We start from the raw sequence: 23,502 nt of genomic DNA, 5'->3' as shown, positions 1-23,502 counted from the left end.
TCTCTTTTTGGAACCGTGACTTCAAGTTCACATTTTCTCCACCATGTGGCGCTGTTTACAAATCACCGTAGAAGAAGGAAAGAGGCGCGCACTTGTGATGACGTGTTTCCCGTGCGACGCATTGTTTAGCTCTGCAGCTAGCGCCGTTAGCTGTGTGTGGTTGTGGGGGTCTGATGGTCGCACCTGGTCCCGCTGCTCCCTAATGTTAGTCTGAGTCTTACCTGGACGACGTCATGACGCAGGAGGAGGACGAAGAGCAGAAAGTGTGCCGCGTGTCCGTGCTCACCTGTCTGCTGCTCGCGTGCGCATACGTGGGGAGTCTGTACGTGTGGAGGAGTCACCTGCCCAGGTAACACACACACACCTGATCCTGGGGTCTGTAGGTATGGAGGACTCGCCTGTCTGGTCTCAATACCGGGGTCTCTGTGTGATCCGGTTCGGCTGATAAACTGGGGCCTGAAACTGGCGTACGCTATTTCCTACTCAAAATCTGTGACGTAAACAAACGTTTCTTGTTCCTGCAGCCAGGTCGCTTTGGTTTGTTTTCTTCATGTTATGAAGTTAACTCCGCCCCTTTGTTCATGACCATCTGATGATTCTGTAAGCTTATATGAAGTTAACTCCGCCCCTTTGTTCATGACCATCTGATGATTCCGTAAGGTTATATGAAGTTAACTCCGCCCCTTTGTTCATGACCATCTGATGATTCTGTAAGCTTATATGAAGTTAACTCCGCCCCTTTGTTTATGACCATCTGATGATTCTGTAAGCTTATATGAAGTTAACTCCGCCCCTTTGTTCATGACCATCTAATGATTCTGTAAGCTTATATGAAGTTAACTCCGCCCCTTTGTTCATGACCATCTGATGATTCTGTAAGGTTATATGAAGTTAACTCCGCCCCTTTGTTTATGACCATCTGATGATTCTGTAAGCTTATATGAAGTTAACTCCGCCCCTTTGTTTATGACCATCTGATGATTCTGTAAGCTTATATGAAGTTAACTCCGCCCCTTTGTTCATGACCATCTAATGATTCTGTAAGCTTATATGAAGTTAACTCCGCCCCTTTGTTCATGACCATCTGATGATTCTGTAAGGTTATATGAAGTTAACTCCGCCCCTTTGTTTATGACCATCTGATGATTCTGTAAGGTTATATGAAGTTAACTCCGCCCCTTTGTTTATGACCATCTGATGATTCTGTAAGCTTATATGAAGTTAACTCCGCCCCTTTGTTTATGACCATCTGATGATTCTGTAAGGTTATATGAAGTTAACTCCGCCCCTTTGTTCATGACCATCTAATGATTCTGTAAGGTTATATGAAGTTAACTCCGCCCCTTTGTTTATGACCATCTGATGATTCTGTAAGGTTATATGAAGTTAACTCCGCCCCTTTGTTTATGACCATCTGATGATTCTGTAAGGTTATATTAAGTTAACTCCGCCCCTTTGTTCATGACCATCTGATGATTCTGTAAGGTTATATGAAGTTAACTCCGCCCCTTTGTTTATGACCATCTGATGATTCTGTAAGGTTATATGAAGTTAACTCCGCCCCTTTGTTTATGACCATCTGATGATTCTGTAAGGTTATATGAAGTTAACTCCGCCCCTTTGTTCATGACCATCTGATGATTCTGTAAGGTTATATGAAGTTAACTCCGCCCCTTTGTTCATGACCATCTGATGATTCTGTAAGGTTATATGAAGTTAACTCCGCCCCTTTGTTTATGACCATCTGATGATTCTGTAAGGTTATATGAAGTTAACTCCGCCCCTTTGTTTATGACCATCTGATGATTCTGTAAGGTTATATGAAGTTAACTCCGCCCCTTTGTTTATGACCATCTGATGATTCTGTAAGGTTATATGAAGTTAACTCCGCCCCTTTGTTTATGACCATCTGATGATTCTGTAAGGTTATATGAAGTTAACTCCGCCCCTTTGTTTATGACCATCTGATGATTCTGTAAGGTTATATGAAGTTAACTCCGCCCCTTTGTTTATGACCATCTGATGATTCTGTAAGGTTATATGAAGTTAACTCCGCCCCTTTGTTCATTGGCCTTTCTTGCTGTTTTCAGGGATCATCCGACTGTGATAAAAAGACGTTTCACCAGCGTCCTGATCGTGTCTGCACTTTCTCCTGTGTTTGTGTGGACGTGGAGAGAGCTCACAGGGATCACAGTGAGTCTCACACACACACACACACACACACACACACACACACACAGGTGGGGGCCTCGGGGTCCTGGAGGTGTACAGGTGGGGGCCTTAGGGTCCTGGAGGTGTACAGGTGGGGGCCTTAGGGTCCTGGAGGTGTACAGGTGGGGGCCTTACGGTCCTGGAGGTGTACAGGTGGGGGCCTTAGGGTCCTGGAGGTGTACAGGTGGGGGCCTTAGGGTCCTGGAGGTGTACAGGTGGGGGCCTCAGGGTCCTGGAGGTGTACAGGTGGGGGCTTTAGGGTCCTGGAGGTGTACAGGTGGGGGCATCAGGGTCCTGGAGGTGTACAGGTGGGGGCCTCAGGGTCCTGGAGGTGTACAGGTGGGGGCCTCAGGCAGTTTTTGCTGCACCAGGTCTCTGGATGGTCTCTGGATGGTCAGCCTCCCACCTGTAGACAGACTCCGCCCCCCCAGAGATGAGTCCAGTGAGGAGCTTGGCAGACTAGTGCTTGGAGCTGTTAGTGTGCAGGGAGGAGAGGAGGACGCAGTCTTGAGGGGAGTCAGTGCTGATGGTCCTGCGGTCCCAGACCTGCTGCCTCCTGTCAGACAGGAAGTCTGTGATCCACCTGCAGGAGGATCAGGCATGTTCAGCTGAGAGAGCTGGTCCTGCACCAGGGCCGGATTATTGTGTTAAAAGCAGAGCTGAAATCCACAAACGGTATCCTGATGTAGGTTTCTGCTGAGTCCAGATGCTTCAGGATGGAGTGGAGGGTTGAACTATAGGGGGTCCAGCAGAGGGTCTGTGATGTCACAGAGGTGTGAAAGTATTCCTTGAAATCCAGTTTACCAACATACTAAATGAACTAATTCCTGACTGTCTCCCTGTCCCCACTGTCCTGGTGGTCCCTGAGGTATCTGAGCCTAGCAAAGTGTCCAGCACACAGGGGGACCTGAGTGCTCCTGGTTCATCCCTGCCAATTCTCACTTGTACCTCCAGAGCATCATCTGAGGGTTAGGGTTAGGGGGGTCAAGGACAGCAGCAAAGATGGATGGTCTCTGAAGGCAGACTCACACTTCGCCTGGAGTCCGTCAGAGTCCGTCAGCTGTTCTGCAGAGATCTGGGTTGAGTTCACAGCAGACTCTCTGTGGAGGTAGAACAGAGCTGGTAACATAGGCCTGTTCAAAAGGCCTGAGGACCTGTTCCAGTTAGTCCAGTAAAGTCCACAGGTGATGTTTCAGATCCAGGTGCTGGTGGTCAGGGTCAGGGCCTTAGTGATATGTTGGATGTGGTCTTTTTACCATGATGTCACTGATCCAAACACAAGCTTCCCTCAGACTGACTGTAGCGTTCACTAAATGGTAAAAGGGGCGGGGCATATCCGAGTACAAAGCAGAAAAGTTGACCAATTACGAGAGAGCAGATCTTTTTGTAATGGAGAATAAAGAAGTCACTCATTTTGATATATTATTGTAAAGCTTTATTGTTGGTAGTGACGGGGACAGAGTCAGAAATCAGGGAAGGAGGCCACAGGCTGGACTCGAACCCGGGCTGCCTGTGTTTAGGACTATGGCTGGATCCCAAGTCCCTTATTTCCACCGAGTGTCCTCCGAGTTGTCTCCTCCACTTGCGTCTAAGCCCCGCCCACCAGAGATGCACGGAGGAAACGAAGCCGAGGAGAGAGGACCGAGGAAATCAGCTTTAAGACACATGAGACGTCGTTTCCTCGACAGCGTCACATGACGCCACATCAGCTGATCACGTTCAGCTGTCAATCAGCCGAACAGCTGTTTATGTCCACACACACACACACACACACACACACACACACACACACTGTATTATCTCTAATCAATCACACACACACTGTATTATTTCTAATCAATCACACACACACTGTATTATTTCTAATCAATCACACGCACTGTATTATTTCTAATCAATCACACACACACTATTATTTCTAATCAAACACACACACTGTATTATTTCTAATCAATCACACACACACTGTATTATTTCTAATCAAACACACACACTGTATCATTTCTAATCAATCACACACACTGTATTATTTCTAATCAAACACACACACACTATTATTTCTAATCAAACACACACACTATTATTTCTAATCAAACACACACACTGTATTATTACTAATCAAACACACACTGTATTATTTCTAATCAAACACACACACTGTATCATTTCTAATCAATCACACACACTGTATTATTTCTAATCAAACACACACACTGTATTATTTCTAATCAAACACACACACTATTATTTCTAATCAAACACACACACTATTATTTCTAATCAAACACACACACTGTATTATTTCTAATCAAACACACACACTGTATCATTTGTAATCAAACACACACTGTATTATTTCTAATCAAACACACACTGTATTATTTCTAATCAAACACACACTGTATTATTTCTAATCAAACACACACACACTATTATTTCTAATCAAACACGCACACTGTATTATTTCTAATCAAACACACACTGTATTATTTCTAATCAAACACACACTGTATTATTTCTAATCAAACACACACACTGTATTATTTCTAATCAAACACACACACACACTGTATTATTATAATCAAACACACACACTGTATTATTACTAATCAAACACACACACACACACACTGTAATATTATAATCAAACACACACACTGTATTATTATAATCAAACACACACACTGTATTATTATAATCAAACACACACACTGTATTATTATAATCAAACACACACACTGTGTTATTATAATCAAGCACACACACTGTATTATTATAATCAAACACACACACTGTATTATTACTAATCAAACACACACACACTGTATTATTATAATCAAACACACACACTGTGTTATTATAATCAAACACACACACTGTATTATTATAATCAAACACACACACACTGTATTATTATAATCAAACACACACACACTGTATTATTTCTAATCAAACACACACACACTGTATTATTTCTAATCAAACACACACACACACTGTATTATCATAATCAAACACACACACTGTATTATTATAATCAAACACACACACACTGTATTATTTCTAATCAAACACACACACTGTATTATTATAATCAAACACACACACACTGTATTATTTCTAATCAAACACACACACTGTATTATTTCTAATCAAACACACACACACACTGTATTATCATAATCAAACACACACACACTGTATTATCATAATCAAACACACACACACTGTATTATTATAATCAAACACACACACTGTATTATTTCTAATCAAACACACACACTGTATTATTATAATCAAACACACACACACACTGTATTATCATAATCAAACACACACACACTGTATTATTATAATCAAACACACACACACTGTATTATTTCTAATCAAACACACACACTGTATTATTATAATCAAACACACACACACTGTATTATTTCTAATCAAACACACACACACTGTATTATTTCTAATCAAACACACACACACACTGTATTATCATAATCAAACACACACACACTGTATTATTATAATCAAACACACACACACTGTATTATTTCTAATCAAACACACACACACACACACACTGTATTATTATAATCAAACACACACACACTGTATTATTTCTAACCAAACACACACACTGTATTATTTCTAATCAAACACACACACACACTGTATTATTTATAATCAAACACACACACGCACACACACACTGTATTATTATAATCAAACACACACACACACACTGTATTATTTATAATCACACACACACACTGTATTATTTCTAATCAAACACACACTGTATTATTTCTAATCAATCACACACACACTATTATTTCTAATCAAACACACACACTGTATTATTTCTAATCAAACACACACACTGTATTATTTCTAATCAAACACACACACACACACACACTGTATTATTACTAATCAAACACACACACTGTATTATTTCTAATCAAACACACACACACTGTATTATTACTAATCAAACACACACACTGTATTATTTCTAATCACACACACACTGTATTATTTCTAATCAAACACACACTGTATTATTTCTAATCAAACAAACACACTGTATTATTTCTAATCACACACACACTGTATTATTTCTAATCAAACACACTGTATTATTTCTAATCAAACACACTGTATTATTTCTAATCAAACACACACTGTATTATTTCTAATCAAACACACACACACTGTATTATTTCTAATCAAACACACACACACTGTATTATTTCTAATCAAACACACACTGTATTATTTCTAATCAAACACACACACACTGTATTATTTCTAATCAAACACACACACACTGTATTATTTCTAATCAAACACACACACTGTATTATTTCTAATCAAACACACACACACACACTGTATTATTACTAATCAAACACACACACTGTATTATTACTAATCAAACACACACACTGTATTATTACTAATCAAACACACACACTGTATTATTACTAATCAAACACACACACTGTATTATTACTAATCAAACACACTGTATTATTTCTAATCAAACACACACACTGTATTATTTCTAATCAAACACAGTTACAGTGCTTCTTGATAACAAACACCTGAAGAACAACCTGCAGTCTGTTTCAAACCTAAAGGACAGTTTCTACTGACTCAAAGATTTCATTTTGAATTGTCTATAATTATTGATTATTATTAATCAGTTTGGACTGAACCTAGCCTGTATTTAGACAACCAACTCTGTATTTTATAAACACAGATATTTATGTGTCAGGATACTGAAAATGATTGATTAGAATCTAAATGATGAAACTTTGTGAAGATCAATAAGTGAGAATATAAAACGGACTCCTCTTCATCAAACTGTCATCATCATCATCATCAGACATTCAAACAGTGTGAGGGATCAGACCTTCATCATCATCATCATCATCAGACATTCAAACAGTGTGAGGGATCAGACCTTCATCATCATCATCATCATCATCAGACATTCAAACAGTGTGAGGGATCAGACCTTCATCATCATCATCAGACATTCAGACAGTGTGAGGGATCAGACCTTCATCATCATCATCATCATCAGACATTCAAACAGTGTGAGGGATCAGACCTTCATCATCCTCATCAGACATTCAAACAGTGTGAGGGATCAGACCTTCATCATCATCATCATCATCATCAGACATTCAAACAGTGTGAGGGATCAGACCTTCATCATCATCATCAGACATTCAAACAGTGTGAGGGATCAGACCTTCATCATCATCATCAGACATTCAAACAGTGTGAGGGATCAGACCTTCATCATCATCATCAGACATTCAAACAGTGTGAGGGATCAGACCTTCATCATCATCATCATCATCAGACATTCAAACAGTCTGAGGGATCAGACCTTCATCATCATCATCATCAGACATTCAGACAGTGTGAGGGATCAGACCTTCATCATCATCATCATCAGACATTCAAACAGTGTGAGGGATCAGACCTTCATCATCATCATCATCATCAGACATTCAGACAGTGTGAGGGATCAGACCTTCATCATCATCATCAGACATTCAAACAGTGTGAGGGATCAGACCTTCATCATCATCATCATCATCAGACATTCAAACAGTGTGAGGGATCAGACCTTCATCATCATCATCATCATCATCAGACATTCAAACAGTCTGAGGGATCAGACCTTCATCATCATCATCATCATCATCAGACATTCAAACAGTGTGAGTGATCAGACCTTCATCATCATCATCATCATCATCAGACATTCAAACAGTGTGAGGGATCAGACCTTCATCATCATCATCATCATCATCAGACATTCAAACAGTGTGAGGGATCAGACCTTCATCATCATCATCATCATCAGACATTCAAACAGTGTGAGGGATCAGACCTTCATCATCATCATCAGACATTCAAACAGTGTGAGGGATCAGACCTTCATCATCATCATCAGACATTCAAACAGTGTGAGGGATCAGACCTTCATCATCATCATCATCAGACATTCAAACAGTCTGAGGGATCAGACCTTCATCATCATCATCATCATCATCAGACATTCAAACAGTGTGAGGGATCAGACCTTCATCATCATCATCATCATCAGACATTCAAACAGTGTGAGGGATCAGACCTTCATCATCATCATCATCATCAGACATTCAAACAGTGTGAGGGATCAGACCTTCATCATCATCATCATCAGACATTCAAACAGTCTGAGGGATCAGACCTTCATCATCATCATCAGACATTCAAACAGTGTGAGGGATCAGACCTTCATCATCATCATCAGACATTCAAACAGTGTGAGGGATCAGACCTTCATCATCATCATCATCATCAGACATTCAGACAGTGTGAGGGATCAGACCTTCATCATCATCATCATCATCAGACATTCAAACAGTGTGAGGGATCAGACCTTCATCATCATCAGACATTCAAACAGTGTGAGGGATCAGACCTTCATCATCATCATCAGACATTCAAACAGTCTGAGGGATCAGACCTTCATCATCATCATCATCATCATCATCATCATCAGACATTCAAACAGTGTGAGGGATCAGACCTTCATCATCATCATCAGACATTCAAACAGTCTGAGGGATCAGACCTTCATCATCATCATCATCATCATCATCATCATCAGACATTCAAACAGTGTGAGGGATCAGACCTTCATCATCATCATCATCATCAGACATTCAAACAGTGTGAGGGATCAGACCTTCATCATCATCATCATCAGACATTCAAACAGTGTGAGGGATCAGACCTTCATCATCATCATCAGACATTCAAACAGTGTGAGGGATCAGACCTTCATCATCATCATCAGACATTCAAACAGTGTGAGGGATCAGACCTTCATCATCATCATCAGACATTCAAACAGTGTGAGGGATCAGACCTTCATCATCATCATCAGACATTCAAACAGTGTGAGGGATCAGACCTTCATCATCATCAGACATTCAGACAGTGTGAGGGATCAGACCTTCATCATCATCATCATCATCAGACATTCAAACAGTCTGAGGGATCAGACCTTCATCATCATCATCAGACATTCAAACAGTGTGAGGGATCAGACCTTCATCATCATCATCATCATCATCAGACATTCAAACAGTCTGAGGGATCAGACCTTCATCATCATCATCAGACATTCAAACAGTGTGAGGGATCAGACCTTCATCATCATCATCATCATCATCAGACATTCAAACAGTGTGAGGGATCAGACCTTCATCATCATCATCATCATCAGACATTCAAACAGTCTGAGGGATCAGACCTTCATCATCATCATCAGACATTCAGACAGTGTGAGGGATCAGACCTTCATCATCATCATCAGACATTCAAACAGTGTGAGGGATCAGACCTTCATCATCATCATCATCATCAGACATTCAAACAGTGTGAGGGATCAGACCTTCATCATCATCATCATCAGACATTCAAACAGTGTGAGGGATCAGACCTTCATCATCATCATCATCATCATCAGACATTCAAACAGTGTGAGGGATCAGACCTTCATCATCATCATCATCATCATCAGACATTCAAACAGTGTGAGGGATCAGACCTTCATCATCATCATCAGACATTCAAACAGTCTGAGGGATCAGACCTTCATCATCATCATCATCATCATCATCATCATCATCAGACATTCAAACAGTGTGAGGGATCAGACCTTCATCATCATCATCAGACATTCAAACAGTGTGAGGGATCAGACCTTCATCATCATCATCAGACATTCAAACAGTGTGAGGGATCAGACCTTCATCATCATCATCATCATCAGACATTCAAACAGTGTGAGGGATCAGACCTTCATCATCATCATCATCATCATCATCAGACATTCAAACAGTGTGAGGGATCAGACCTTCATCATCATCATCATCATCATCAGACATTCAAACAGTGTGAGGGATCAGACCTTCATCATCATCATCATCATCATCAGACATTCAAACAGTCTGAGGGATCAGACCTTCATCATCATCATCAGACATTCAAACAGTCTGAGGGATCAGACCTTCATCATCATCATCATCATCAGACATTCAAACAGTGTGAGGGATCAGACCTTCATCATCATCATCAGACATTCAGACAGTGTGAGGGATCAGACCTTCATCATCATCATCATCATCAGACATTCAGACAGTGTGAGGGATCAGACCTTCATCATCATCATCATCATCAGACATTCAAACAGTCTGAGGGATCAGACCTTCATCATCATCATCAGACATTCAGACAGTGTGAGGGATCAGACCTTCATCATCATCATCATCAGACATTCAAACAGTGTGAGGGATCAGACCTTCATCATCATCATCATCAGACATTCAAACAGTGTGAGGGATCAGACCTTCATCATCCTCATCAGACATTCAAACAGTGTGAGGGATGATGAAGATGAAGGATGTATTGATAGAAGTTGTAGAGCTTCATATTTGGTTGTTAATCTTCATGTCAGACTCTTTTTAATGGCAGCTCATCACAGAGCGACTCTTTACAAACTCACTGATGTTCATCATCTGTTTAAATGTCCCACGCTCCGTTTAGCCTCTTTTTAATCTCCCTCTTTTCTCCCCTATTAAACTGAAGTCTGATCCTGTGCAGCGTCCAATCAGTGAGTGATATACGAGAAGGGGGCGTGTCTGTCGTGTCTCCTCGGTCATCGCTCCTCGGATCAGCCTCCTCTCTCCTCCATCCTCTCTCCTCCGTTCGCTATAAGAGCTTTGGGACGATCCTCAACATGGCGGCTTTGGAACTACTTCCTGTTCGGCCGAGGACCGAGGACCGAGGAGACTGCAAATAAGGGACTTGGGATGCACCCTATAGCCTCCATACATGAGGACGCTCGCATTAACCGCTACGTCACCAGCACCCCAAGTCACTCATTTATTTACACAAACATTTTTAATGATTTCCATCGATGTTCACTTGTTCTTCCTCACACTATAATAATGCCTTTTCTACATTTTTATAAATGTAACAAAACAAACAAAACAACAGCTGATCTAACACCCTGTTGTGACTGACCAATCAGACACCTTCAGCTCTGCAGGGGCTTCATGCTCTCTGGACCTTCACAAAGTCCAGATCTCCTCGCAGGGTCTTATACCCCAGGACTCCATCTCTACCCTGCTAGACCTGCTGGAACCAGGAAGTTCCACCAGAGTTCTGGGGGATCGTTCCCCCGGTCCAAAAGGGGCTAAACACACACACACACACACACACACACACACACACACACACACACACACACACACACACACACACACACACACACACACACACACACACACACACACACACACAGGCATGACCATTGGACAGTGAATTACAAATTAAATTAATTTAAGTGTGTGTGTGTGTGTGTGTGTGTGTGTGTGTGTGTGTGTGTGTGTGTGTGTGTGTGTGTGTGTGTGTGTGTGTGTGTGTGTGTGTGTGTGTGTGTGTGTGTGTGTGTGTGTGTCTCAGACTGGCCCGTCGTTCCTGGCTCTCATGGGGATTCGATTTGAAGGTCTCCTTCCTGCCATCCTCCTCCCTCTGCTGCTCACCATGGTAAGAGAACAACTTGATGATTATGATGAGGATCTACTCAGAGTTAGAACTGCTCCATTTTTCGTTCTTTGTTCCAGGTTCTGTTTCTGGGCCCCCTCGTGCAGCTTGCCATGGACTGTCCCTGGACCTTCCTGGATGGGATCAGAGTTGCGCTGGGTCAGGGAACATTTAGTCAACTTCCTCTGCATGATGCATCATCAGGGAATTACCTGGTGTTCTGTCTGTGTGTTAATCTTGATGTTCTATGTTCTGTGTAGACCCATGGTTCTGGAGCTTGTGTGTCAGTGACATGCGCTGGTTGAGGAACCAGGTGGTGGCCCCTCTCACAGAGGAACTGGTCTTCAGGGCCTGTATGCTTCCCATGTTGGTTCCCTGTGCCGGACTCTCCACTGCCATCTTCACCTGCCCTCTCTTCTTCGGAGTCGGTGAGTTATTCAGGTTACCTGACATGTTCTCCTGACACCTGACATGTTCTCCTGACACCTGACATGTTCTCCTGACACCTGACATGTTCTCCTGACACCTGACATGTTCTCCTGACACCTGACATGTTCTCCTGACACCTGACATGTTCTCCTGACACCTGACATGTTCTCCTGACACCTGTGTGGTGCTTCACCTGTGTGTTGGTGCTTCACCTGTGTTGGTGCTTCACCTGTGTGTTGGTTCTTCACCTGTGTGTTGGTGCTTCACCTGTGTGTTGGTGCTTCACCTGTGTGATGGTGCTTCACCTGTGTGTTGGTGCTTCACCTGTGTGTTGGTGCTTCACCTGTGTTGGTGCTTCACCTGTGTGTTGGTGCTTCACCTGTGTGTTGGTGCTTCACCTGTGTGTTGGTGCTTCACCTGTGTGTTGGTGCTTCGCCTGTGTTGGTGCTTCACCTGTGTGGTGCTTCACCTGTGTGTTGGTGCTTCACCTGTGTGTTGGTGCTTCACCTGTGTGTTGGTGCTTCACCTGCGTGTTGGTGCTTCACCTGTGTGTTGGTGCTTCACCTGTGTGTTGGTGCTTCACCTGTGTGTTGGTGCTTCACCTGTGTTGGTGCTTCACCTGTGTTGGTGCTTCACCCTTGTGTTGGTGCTTCACCTGTGTGTTGGTGCTTCACCTGTGTTGGTGCTTCACCTGTGTGTTGGTGCTTCACCTGCGTGTTGGTGCTTCACCTGCGTGTTGGTGCTTCACCTGTGTGTTGGTGCTTCACCTGTGTGTTGGTGCTTCACCTGTGTTGGTGCTTCACCTGTGTTGGTGCTTCACCTGTGTGTTGGTGCTTCACCTGTGTGTTGGTGCTTCACCTGTGTGTTGGTGCTTCACCTGTGTGGTTCTTCACCTGTGTGTTGGTGCTTCACCTGTGTGTTGGTGCTTCACCTGTGTGATGGTGCTTCACCTGTGTGTTGGTGCTTCACCTGTGTGATGGTGCTTCACCTGTGTGGTTCTTCACCTGTGTGTTGGTGCTTCACCTGTGTTGGTGCTTCACCTGTGTGTTGGTGCTTCACCTGTGTTGGTGCTTCACCTGTGTGTTGGTGCTTCACCTGTGTGTTGGTGCTTCACCTGCGTGGTGCTTCACCTGTGTTGGTGCTTCACCTGTGTGTTGGTGCTTCACCTGTGTGTTGGTGCTTCACCTGTGTTGGTGCTTCACCTGTGTTGGTGCTTCACCTGTGTTGGTGCTTCACCTGTGTGGTGCTTCACCTGTGTGTTGGTGCTTCACCTGTGTGGTGCTTCACCTGTGTGTTGGTGCTTCACCTGTGTTGGTGCTTCACCTGTGTTGGTGCTTCACCTGTGTGTTGGTGCTTCACCTGTGTGTTGGTGCTTCACCTGTGTGTTGGTGCTTCACCTGTGTGTTGGTGCTTCACCTGTGTGGTGCTTCACCTGTGTGGTGCTTCACCTGTGTTGGTGCTTCACCTGTGTGTTGGTGCTTCACCTGTGTGTTGGTGCTTCACCTGTGTGGTGCTTCACCTGTGTGGTGCTTCACCTGTGTTGGTGCTTCGCCTGTGTTGGTGCTTCACCTGTGTGTTGGTGCTTCACCTGTGTTGGTGCTTCACCTGTGTGGTGCTTCACCTGTGTGGTGCTTCACCTGTGTGGTGCTTCACCTGTGTTGGTGCTTCACCTGTGTGGTGCTTCACCTGTGTTGGTGCTTCACCTGTGTGGTGCTTCACCTGTGTTGGTGCTTCACCTGTGTGTTGGTGCTTCACCTGTGTGTTGGTGCTTCACCTGTGTGTTGGTGCTTCACCTGTGTGTTGGTGCTTCACCTGTGTGTTGGTGCTTCACCTGTGTGTTGGTGCTTCGCCTGTGTTGGTGCTTCACCTGTGTTGGTGCTTCACCTGAGATGTGAACAACCACTCATGTGCTTGAAATAAGTCACATGAAATAAATAGATTTCCTGCAGACCATCAGAGCGAGGAAAACATAGAATGAATTAAGACGAGATCATTAATGTCCGATTGATTAATTATTGACTGTTGATGATCATTGATGTCTGATTGATTGATTGATTGGTGATATCTGATTGCGTCTCTCTGTTTCAGCTCACTTCCATCATGTCATCGAGCTGCTCAGGTTCCGACAGGGGACTCTGTTGGGGATCTTCCTGTCTGCAGGTGAACTCAAGTGATGCTTGTTGACATATTTGTTGATTATTTCATCAGCTGATCCTGTTCTTTTGTTCTTCAGTGTTCCAGTTCTCCTATACCGCTGTCTTTGGAGCGTTCACAGCCTTCATCTTCATCAGGACAGGTGAATATCTCTCAACTGCACCTGGAATGGAAATATACAACTTCCTGTGTGTTGGTCCCCACCTAGCCTACTGATTGGTTAATAACAACACCTGTGTGTCTGATTGGTTAATAACAACACCTGTGTGTCTGATTGGTTAATAACAACACCTGTGTGTCTGATTGGTTAATAACAACACCTGTGTGTCTGATTGGTTAATAACAACACCTGTGTGTCTGATTGGTTAATAACAACACCTGTGTGTCTGATTGGTTAATAACAACACCTGTGTGTCTGATTGGTTAATAACAACACCTGTGTGTCTGATTGGTTAATAACAACACCTGTGTGTCTGATTGGTTAATAACAACACCTGTGTGTCTGATTGGTTAATAACAACACCTGTGTGTCTGATTGGTTAATAACAACACCTGTGTGTCTGATTGGTTAATAACAACACCTGTGTGTCTGATTGGAGCGTGTGTCTGTCCCCTCCTGAGGTCTATACTGTGAAGCAGGATTTGAGCTTAGCGGGGTCCCTTCAGGGTTCACTCTGGGTTTTCAGTCCTACGAGGGTCGATGACTTTTTACCTGGGTACGTCACCACGGTAACTGATGCTGAACACCTGACCTGCTCCGGAGCAGGTTAAAGCTCCGCCCACTGACCAATCAGATGTTTAGATGGTGGAGCTCCTGGAGCTGATGGAGAGGGGGGAGGACACTTCATGTGTCTCTTCCTGGAGCTGATGGAGAGGGGGGGAGGACACTTCATGTGTCTCTTCCTGGAGCTGATGGAGAGGGGGGGAGGACACTTCATGTGTCTCTTCCTGGAGCTGATGGAGAGGGGGGGGGGACACTTGATGTGTCTCTTCCTGGAGCTGATGGAGAGGGGGGAGGACACTTGATGTGTCTCTTCCTGGAGCTGATGGAGAGGGGGGGGACACTTCATGTGTCTCTTCCTGGAGCTGATGGAGAGGGGGGGAGGACACTTCATGTGTCTCTTCCTGGAGCTGATGGAGAGGGGGGAGGACACTTCATGTGTCTCTTCCTGGAGCTGATGGAGAGGGGGGAGGACACTTCATGCGTCTCTTCCTGGAGCTGATGGAGAGGGGGGAGGACACTTCATGTGTCTCTTCCTGGAGCTGATGGAGAGGGGGGGAGGACACTTCATGTGTCTCTTCCTGGAGCTGATGGAGAGGGGGGGAGGACACTTGATGTGTCTCTTCCTGGAGCTGATGGAGAGGGGGGAGGACACTTCATGTGTCTCTTCCTGGAGCTGATGGAGAGGGGGGAGGACACTTGATGTGTCTCTTCCTGGAGCTGATGGAGAGGGGGGAGGACACTTGATGTGTCTCTTCCTGGAGCTGATAGAGAGGGGGGGGGACACTTCATGTGTCTCTTCCTGGAGCTGATGGAGAGGGGGGAGGACACTTGATGTGTCTCTTCCTGGAGCTGATGGAGAGGGGGGAGGACACTTGATGTGTCCATCATGATTTGACATTATAGTGTGTTTAGTTGTTGATGATGTTTCACTGATATCCTTCAACAGAGACTGAAGAAAGCTCCGGAACATTTCAGTGAAAGATGTAAAATAATGAATGTTTTCTTCTTCATGTTGAATGTGTCCTGCTCTGTTTGTGATGAGCTGCAGTTTAACCACTTTAAAGAGTCACAGCAGCACATTGAGTTCAGAGACCAGTTCTTAGAGTCAGTTCTAAGGTGAACTAACCACGGGACAAATACAAGCTGACCTTTGACCTCTGTTTACTTTGTTTTGTCCTTCCTGCAGCTGTGTCTCTCTGCAGCCTGTTTGTCTCATTTATATCACTAATATAGTTTGTAGATATGATGATCTGCTGACGGCAGACACGGTGATGACTGTGATAGGTTAAATGACACTAACTCCGCCCCTTTTACGTGAACGCGCTCTTGGTAATCCAATCCACTTTATTTATATAGCACATTTAAACAACAAAGAAGTGTCGACAAAGTGCTGCAAATATAATAATAAAAACAATGGAACAAACATTTCCAAGACGATTCCATAAATAAAACAATAAAATCAATAAAAGACACAGAGGACCACAAAACTCACGCAAAGTTAAAAAGCCAGGGAATAAAAATGGGTCTTAAGACGAGACTTAAAACACTCCAGCGTGGGGGACGTGGAGGGGGGGGGGGCGTTCCAGAGTCGGGGGCCAACCACAGAGAAAGCCCTGTCCCCCCTGGTTTTAAGTCTCGCCCTAGGCACCCTGAGCTGGAGCTGGCCCTCGGACCTCAAGTCGCGTGCCAGTGTATACATTTGGACGAGGTCCTTGATGTCCTGTGGGGCCAGTCCATTCAAAGCTTTAGAACCCTGGTTACCCCTTTGGTAACCCGGGTTGATGGATCAGGTTGATAACCGGCATCGTAGGACTGATAATCACCATCTCTGATGTCAGAGTTTGTTAAACCAGATCACCCAGAGAGACCCTGATATGTTGGACTCTCCACGTAGTATAGACCTCAGGCCTACTGATTGGTTAATAACATGTGTGTCTGTCTCCTTCTAGCCTGATGATTGGTTAATAACATGTGTGTCTGTCTCCTTCTATCCTGATGATTGGTTAATAACATGTGTGTCTGTCTCCTTCTATCCTGATGATTGGTTAATAACATGTGTGTCTGTCTCCTTCTAGCCTGATGATTGGTTAATAACATGTGTGTCTGTCTCCTTCTAGCCTGATGATTGGTTAATAACATGTGTGTCTGTCTCCTTCTAGCCTGATGATTGGTTAATAACATGTGTGTCTGTCTCCTTCTAGCCTGATGATTGGTTAATAACATGTGTGTCTGTCTCCTTCTAGCCTGATGATTGAATAACAAAACTGTGTGTTAATGGTTCCTCTGTGTTAATGGTTCTTGAGTGTAAATGATTACAGTGTTTTAATGGTTTCCGTGTGTTAATGGTTCCCCTGTTTTAATGGTTCCCCTGTTTTAATGGTTCCCCTGTTTTAATGGTTCCCGTCTCTTTTAATGGTTCCTCTGTGTTAATGGTTCCTCTGTGTTAACGGTTTCTGTGCATTAATGGTTCCCCTGTGTTAATGGTTCATCTGTGTTAATGGTTTCCCTGTGTTAATGGTTCCCCTGTGTTAATGGTTCCTCTGAGTTAATGGTTCAGATGTGTTAATGGTTCCCCTGTGTTAATGGTTCATCTGTGTTAATGGTTCCCCTGTGTTAATGGTTCGTCTGAGTTAATGGTTCAGATGTGTTAATGGTTCTCATGTGTTAATGGTTCCTGGGCGTTAATGGTTCCCGTGTGTTAACGGTTTCTGTGCATTAATGGTTCCCCTGTGTTAATGGTTCCCCTGTGTTAATGGTTCATCTGTGTTAATGGTTTCCCTGTGTTAACGGTTCCTCTGTGTTAATGGTTCCTGGGCGTTAATGGTTCCTGGGTGTTAACGGTTCCTCTGTGTTAATGGTTCCCGTGGGTTAATGGTTCCCCTGTGTTAATGGTTCCCCTGTGTTAATGGTTCCTGGGTGTTAATGGTTTCCCTGTGTCAATGGTTCCTCTGTGTTAATGGTTCCTGGGTGTTAACGGTTCCTCTGTGTTAATGGTTCCCGTGGGTTAATGGTTCCCCTGTGTTAATGGTTCCCCTGTGTTAATGGTTCCCCTGTGTTAATGGTTCCTGGGTGTTAATGGTTTCCCTGTGTTAATGGTTCCCGAGTGTTAATGGTTCCTCTGTGTTAATGGTTCCCGAGTGTTAATGGTTCCCGAGTGTTAATGGTTCCTGAGTGTTAATGGTTCCTCTGTGTTAATGGTTCCCGTGTGTTAATGGTTCCCCTGTGTTAATGGTTCCCGAGTGTTAATGGTTCCTGAGTGTTAATGGTTCCTCTGTGTTAATGGTTCCCGAGTGTTAATGGTTCCCGAGTGTTAATGGTTCCTGAGTGTTAATGGTTCCTCTGTGTTAATGGTTCCCGTGTGTTAACGGTTTCCCTGTGTTAACAGTTCCTGTGTGTTAACGGTTCCCGGGTGTTAATGGTTCCTCTGTGTTAACGGTTTCCCTATGTTAACAGTTCCTCTGTGTTAATGGTTCCCGAGTGTTAATGGTTCCCGAGTGTTAATGGTTCCTCTGTGTTAATGGTTCCCGAGTGTTAATGGTTCCTCTGTGTTAATGGTTCCCGAGTGTTAATGGTTCCCGAGTGTTAATGGTTCCCGAGTGTTAATGGTTCCTCTGTGTTAATGGTTCCCGAGTGTTAATGGTTCCTCTGTGTTAATGGTTCCCGTGTGTTAACAGTTCCTGTGTGTTAACGGTTCCCGGGTGTTAATGGTTCCTCTGTGTTAATGGTTCCTGGGCGTTAATGGTTCCTCTGTGTTAATGGTTCTCGAGTGTTAATGGTTCCCGAGTGTTAATGGTTCCTCTGTGTTAATGGTTCCCGTGTGTTAACGGTTTCCCTGTGTTAACAGTTCCTGTGTGTTAACGGTTCCCGGGTGTTAATGGTTCCTCTGTGTTAATGGTTCCTGGGCGTTAATGGTTCCTCTGTGTTAACGGTTCCCGTGTTAACGGTTCCTGTGTGTTAACGGTTCCTGTGTGTTAACGGTTCCTCTGTGTTAATGGTTCCTGGGTGTTAATGGTTCCTCTGTGTTAATGGTTCTTGGGCGTTAATGGTTCCCGTGTGTTAATGGTTTGTTTGTTCGTGGTTAACATGCGTTAATGGTTCCCTTTTGTTCTAGGTCACCTGGTGGGTCCGGTTCTCTGTCACTCGTTCTGTAACTACATGGGCTTTCCTGCCATCAGCGCTGCATTTGATCATCCTTACCGTGTCTTAGTCCTCTCCTGCTACCTGCTTGGCGTCCTCCTCTTCCTCTTCTTCCTCTTCCCCTTCACTGACCCCGCCTACTACGGTGTCCCCACACCTATTTGCACACTTACCACCTCACCAAGTGCCCTCTGCCTCTCGTGATTGGCTTCCTCCACATCTCCTTCCTGTGATAAAGAGGAGGCGGAGCTACACTTCAGGTGGGACCTGATGAAGAGGAGGCAGAGTTATAGTTCAGGTATGTGACCTGATGAAGAGGAGGTGGAGCTACAGTTCAGGTTCGCCCTTTGGGCTCTGACAGCCATGGTAACCAGATGGTCTGTTTCCATGATGATCAGGGCGTATCCAACATGTTGATCAGCTGTTGCTGTGACACAGAAAGGGGTGGGGCTTCGTGTCAATAACGTCAGATGGCCTGGCGTCATGACAGCGTTCTTGTGAAGAAACCTGTCAGTTTGTTATGAATTCATTTTATTTTCTCTATGTTGGTGTTTTTGACGTTCTCAGTTCAAAGAAACAAATCAAGTTATCCGTTGAAACAGTCCGCAGATCTCAGATCAGTGAATTTCATCTGAGATTAAAGGAGAGCTTTAAAAACAATCTGTTTCGAGTCATTCAAGTTTGTTACCTGATGACTCGTCGTCCGGTACAGACATGTCAGTAACGAAGACCATGATTTTATGACTCCGCTACTATCAATCAGTGTTCATTTCGACAATTTGTTGTTTATTTAAGTTCCCTCTGCATGTTTGATGTGTATTTATTAAGAAACACCTGAATACACAGGTATGCTAAAGTGTTAGCATAATGCTAATGCTTAGTGTTAGTCTTAAAAGTCTTTTCAGGTGATGGTTCAGTGCTGGATGTTCAGCTGTAATCCAGATTAACGTTATATGAGATCAGAGGCATCTTTTCGGTGTACTGAGAGAGACATCTTAGCTAGTGAGCTTGATGCTAACACAATGTCTATTAGCATCATGCTGCTTGAAGTTCAATGAAAGAAAATATATATTAACCTGACTTGGTTTAATACAGTGAAGTTAAAGGGATCAGAAACAGAGTTCTTCTCTGGTTTCATGTCCTTAATAGACACGCATCAAAGCAGCACCACACCTGAACAACAAGACCAGCACTTCTCCATGACACGGATCCACAGCTCACCTGTCCTTTATTCTGACCAGTCTGAGCTGCTCTTACAGAAAGGACTTTTGAAAAGTCAAACTATGAAGACCACGACGATGCTGCTTTCACCTTTAGCAATAAACAAATGTGTCTTTGTGTGCACAGGAAATAGGAACCAGTGTGTGATGTGACTTTTATGTGAGTGTAACCTGAAGCTGCCAGCAGGGGGTGTCATATCTCCTCTGTGGAAACCCTCCTTGACCAAGAAAACATATTTTTTATTGTGATAAAAAGAGGAATATTCTTGTGAGAAAAAGCTGCACACAGGGACACGTAACAAAGTATACGAGAACATTCACAAACATAATTATTTTTCCCTGAAGACGAAGTCTGCTGATAAAGATGCAGTGTGTGTGTTTCTACCCACCTGCTGCCTGAGTTTCCAACATTTCATACACAGGAATGTGACGTATATTTTTAATCAGCTATATTTTGGATCTCAGGTACAAGTGAGCATTTCACTGAGTCACATGATGGAGGACGAACGTGTTTTTTAAGGACAATCTTTCACTGTCTCTGATGTCTGTCAATAAAGTATGAGCGTTTCTACAGTCTGATTGTCTCTGCCTCGTTCTGTTTCAACATCGGGATGCTAACAGCCGCTAGCTAAAGTTGCCCAACTTTTTACAAACAGCACAATGTTTAAAGTCCAGATGCATCACAATAAGAGAGAAGCGTGAGAATATCATAAACACTCTAAGACCATACTAAATCCTTTAAGAACATACTAAACATATTAAAACATACTAAACTCTTAAGAACATTCTAAACGCACTAAAACATACCAATCCTTCTAAGAACATACTAAACACACTAAAACATACCAATCCTTCTAAGAACATACTAAACACACGAAAACATACCAATCCTTCTAAGAACATACTAAACACACCAAGAACATTCTAAACTCTAAGAACATACTAAACACACGAAAACATACCAATCCTTCTAAGAACATACTAAACACACTAAGAACATACTAAACACACGAAAACATACCAATCCTTCTAAGAACATACTAAACGCACCAAGAACATTCTAAACTCTAAGAATATACTAAACACACCAAGAACATTCTAAACTCTAAGAACATACTAAACACACTAAAACATACCAATCCTTCTAAGAACATACTAAACACACGAAAACATACCAATCCTTCTAAGAACATACTAAACACACCAAGAACATTCTAAACTCTAAGAACATACTAAACACACCAAGAACATTCTAAACTCTAAGAACATACTAAACACACTAAAAACATACCAATCCTTCTAAGAACATACTAAACACACTAAGAACATACTAAACACACCAAGAACATTCTAAACTCTAAGAACATACTAAACACACTAAAAACATACCAATCCTTCTAAGAACATACTAAACACACTAAGAACATACTAAACACACCAAGAACATTCTAAACTCTAAGAACATACTAAACACACTAAGAACATACTAAACACACCAAGAACATTCTAAACTCTAAGAACATACTAAACACACTAAAAACATACCAATCCTTCTAAGAACATACTAAACACACTAAGAACATACTAAACACACCAAGAACATTCTAAACTCTAAGAACATACTAAACACACCAGGAACATACTAAACACACCAAGAACATACTAAACACACTAAGAACACACTAAACACACCAAGAACATACTAAACACACTAAGAACACACTAAACACTAAGAACATACTAAACACACCAAGAACATACTAAACACACCAGGAACATACTAAACACACCAAGAACATACTAAACACACTAAGAACACACTAAACTCTAAGAACATACTAAACACACTAAGAACATACTAAACACACTAAGAACACACTAAACTCTAAGAACATACTAAACACACCAAGAACATACTTAACAATCTCTTGTGAAGGCTCTAAAGGAACATGGAGAACATGTTTAGCAGTTCACAGATCGGAGGTTAAAACAGAGTGTTCTTTCAGGCCACTTTTTTCATTAAAGAAGAGCAGAAGGCTCCTCAGTGCTCATACAACCTTATTTATGTTTTTAGAGCCATGACTCCTCTCAGCAGGAGGAAAATATGCTGAAGGCATTCCGGCTTGCTTGAATCAGACCCCCCCTTCCCTCCTCGGGGCTCGTGGTGAGGAGCTGTCAGAGGGAACAGATAAACACAGGGAAACAATGTGGATCTGATTTATCTCCTCTAAAACCAGAATTAAGAAACCTAACGTCGCGGCTCAAGGAACATGTCCCCTAACTCTGGCCGACAGAAGCAGATAAGAGACTGAACAGTTTAACATTTCTTTCACTTTATCACAGAGACCATAAGGGTCATCTGAGGTTTCAGCAAGCCTTGGCAGAGCTAGCATCTCTTGAGCAGCTCCTGGAACTACATGGTGAAGTGCTTTATAAAGTGTGATGTGACCTTTGACCCCTCCCCTCTCAGCTGGAAGTCAGTTTCTTGACATTCATGATCATTGAATCATTGAGTGTTGGTATGTGGAGCTGGGTCCTATGCTCTGGGTCGATCCTCCTCCTGACAGGACGTCCTCTGCAGAACTCATCAGGACTGTTTCTAAATTATAATCTTCTGCAGGTCACAACCAAAATGTGCAATTCCAGTGATCTCAAGAGGAGCTGAGCACATAAACACAGAGCACAGCTTCACTCGACACCCTCCCACAAGGAAGCTGAATCCACAGAGCAGAAACACAGTTCAGGGACGACTGAAGTCCACCTTTAGAGGACAACGTCCTTTTGTTTCTTTATATAAAAACTACAAAAATTTAGCTGAAGCGATTATAAAATGAGATGTCAGATTAAAATGTGAGGTTAATCTGACATCTGAGATTGTTTATTTCACAGGGAAAAGAGGAATGACTTTAAAGATTACTCTGTATCGGTTTGTTTTTTATTTAAATAATAAAACACAACACCTAACCCCAAAACCAACATGAGCTTCAGCTTAACAGC

The 23,502-nt window shown here is 43.0% G+C and overlaps 1 protein-coding gene across 1 annotated transcript; it reads left to right on the top strand.

Annotated features, from left to right (window-relative positions):
* The first annotated feature begins 85 nt into the window (after nucleotides 1-85).
* On the top strand, nucleotides 86-21,081 carry rce1a (Ras converting CAAX endopeptidase 1a). Its single transcript, XM_079373417.1, has 8 exons — nucleotides 86-349; nucleotides 2,091-2,193; nucleotides 11,761-11,844; nucleotides 11,922-12,000; nucleotides 12,102-12,269; nucleotides 14,359-14,430; nucleotides 14,504-14,566; nucleotides 19,260-21,081. Exons 1-8 carry the CDS (start codon nucleotides 234-236, stop codon nucleotides 19,487-19,489), a joined length of 915 nt encoding a protein of 304 aa, XP_079229543.1. The 5' UTR covers nucleotides 86-233; the 3' UTR covers nucleotides 19,490-21,081.
* The last annotated feature ends 2,421 nt before the right edge of the window (nucleotides 21,082-23,502 follow it).

This window comes from Symphodus melops, assembly GCF_947650265.1.
Source record: "Symphodus melops genome assembly, contig: SUPER_20_unloc_8, whole genome shotgun sequence".
Classification (NCBI taxonomy): domain Eukaryota; kingdom Metazoa; phylum Chordata; class Actinopteri; order Labriformes; family Labridae; genus Symphodus; species Symphodus melops.
This window is presented reverse-complemented; position numbering and strand designations above follow the sequence as displayed.